At 38.4% G+C, this 898-nt stretch overlaps 1 protein-coding gene across 1 annotated transcript in view; it reads right to left on the bottom strand.

Annotated features, from left to right (window-relative positions):
• Positions 1-898, bottom strand: part of SACM1L (SAC1 like phosphatidylinositide phosphatase) — a 50,664-nt gene that overhangs the window by 3,843 nt on the left and 45,923 nt on the right. The window contains exon 17 of the mRNA XM_015591746.1: positions 867-898. This exon is cut by the window's right edge and continues 6 nt beyond it. Coding sequence (XP_015447232.1) covers positions 867-898 — 32 coding nt within the window. The remainder of the gene's footprint in view (positions 1-866) is intronic.

The following is an 898-nucleotide window of genomic DNA, read 5'->3' as shown; positions in this document are numbered from 1 at the left end:
GGGTGGGTCCGCAGGGCTTCCTGAGGGGTCTGGCTCAGGCAGGCTGAGAATCCTCAGCCCAAGGACAAGTCCGCTAAGGGGGAGGATGAAGGCCGGAGGGTGCGTCTTCCAGAGTGCCTAAGGCTGCATCTCGAACGTGTGATGCAACCAAGCCACAGACTCCAAGTCACAGGGCTGAGCTCTGCCTGATGGGGACGCTTTAATCTTAAATGCTTATTAACTTAGTAACAGAGGATAATGAGAGAAGAGAGAACCAGTGAAGGCCTTGGTAGAGCTCAGTTCTTCAGCAGTTTTGTTTTCAGTCTATTAAAATTTAACAAGTGACATATAACTATTAATAACACTTATTTGTCCAACGATAGGTGGTGGGTTAAACAAATGATACATCCATAAATGGAATACTTTGCGGTTCTTAAAAGAACAACAAAAAAAATTAAAGAACGTGGAGAAATGTTTACATTGCTCAGTGGAAAAAAAAAAATTACCAAAAAAATGTGTCTCACTTCTGAAAAGAAATCACATACTTATAAAGATTAAAACATCAAAATGTTAACAAGGTAAGCTTACCTCTGGGAGGCAGAATGAAAATATTCTTTTTTGTCTGGCTGTATTTTCTATAATTACTATATATTACTTTGGTAATAAAAAAAAATATTTTTAAAATCTTAAGTTAAAAAAAAACAAAACAAAACACAAAAAACATTGAGCTACTGAGTACATATTTTTCCTCCAGTTGGCTCGAAGGACTAATCTCACCTGCTACTTTACCCATCAAGTTTAACTGGGAAACAGCAAGTGTCGAGTAGACTCAAACTCAAGACATTGTACAAGGAAGTTCTAAAACATGAACCTCAGAGCGGACTTACCAGCCATAAGCAAACAGATAATGCACATCGAA

Source organism: Pteropus alecto, unplaced genomic scaffold, assembly GCF_000325575.1.
Source record: "Pteropus alecto unplaced genomic scaffold, ASM32557v1 scaffold156, whole genome shotgun sequence".
NCBI lineage: Eukaryota > Metazoa > Chordata > Mammalia > Chiroptera > Pteropodidae > Pteropus > Pteropus alecto.
The sequence above is the reverse complement of the archived record's forward strand: the minus strand, read 5'-3'. Positions and strand labels throughout refer to the sequence as shown.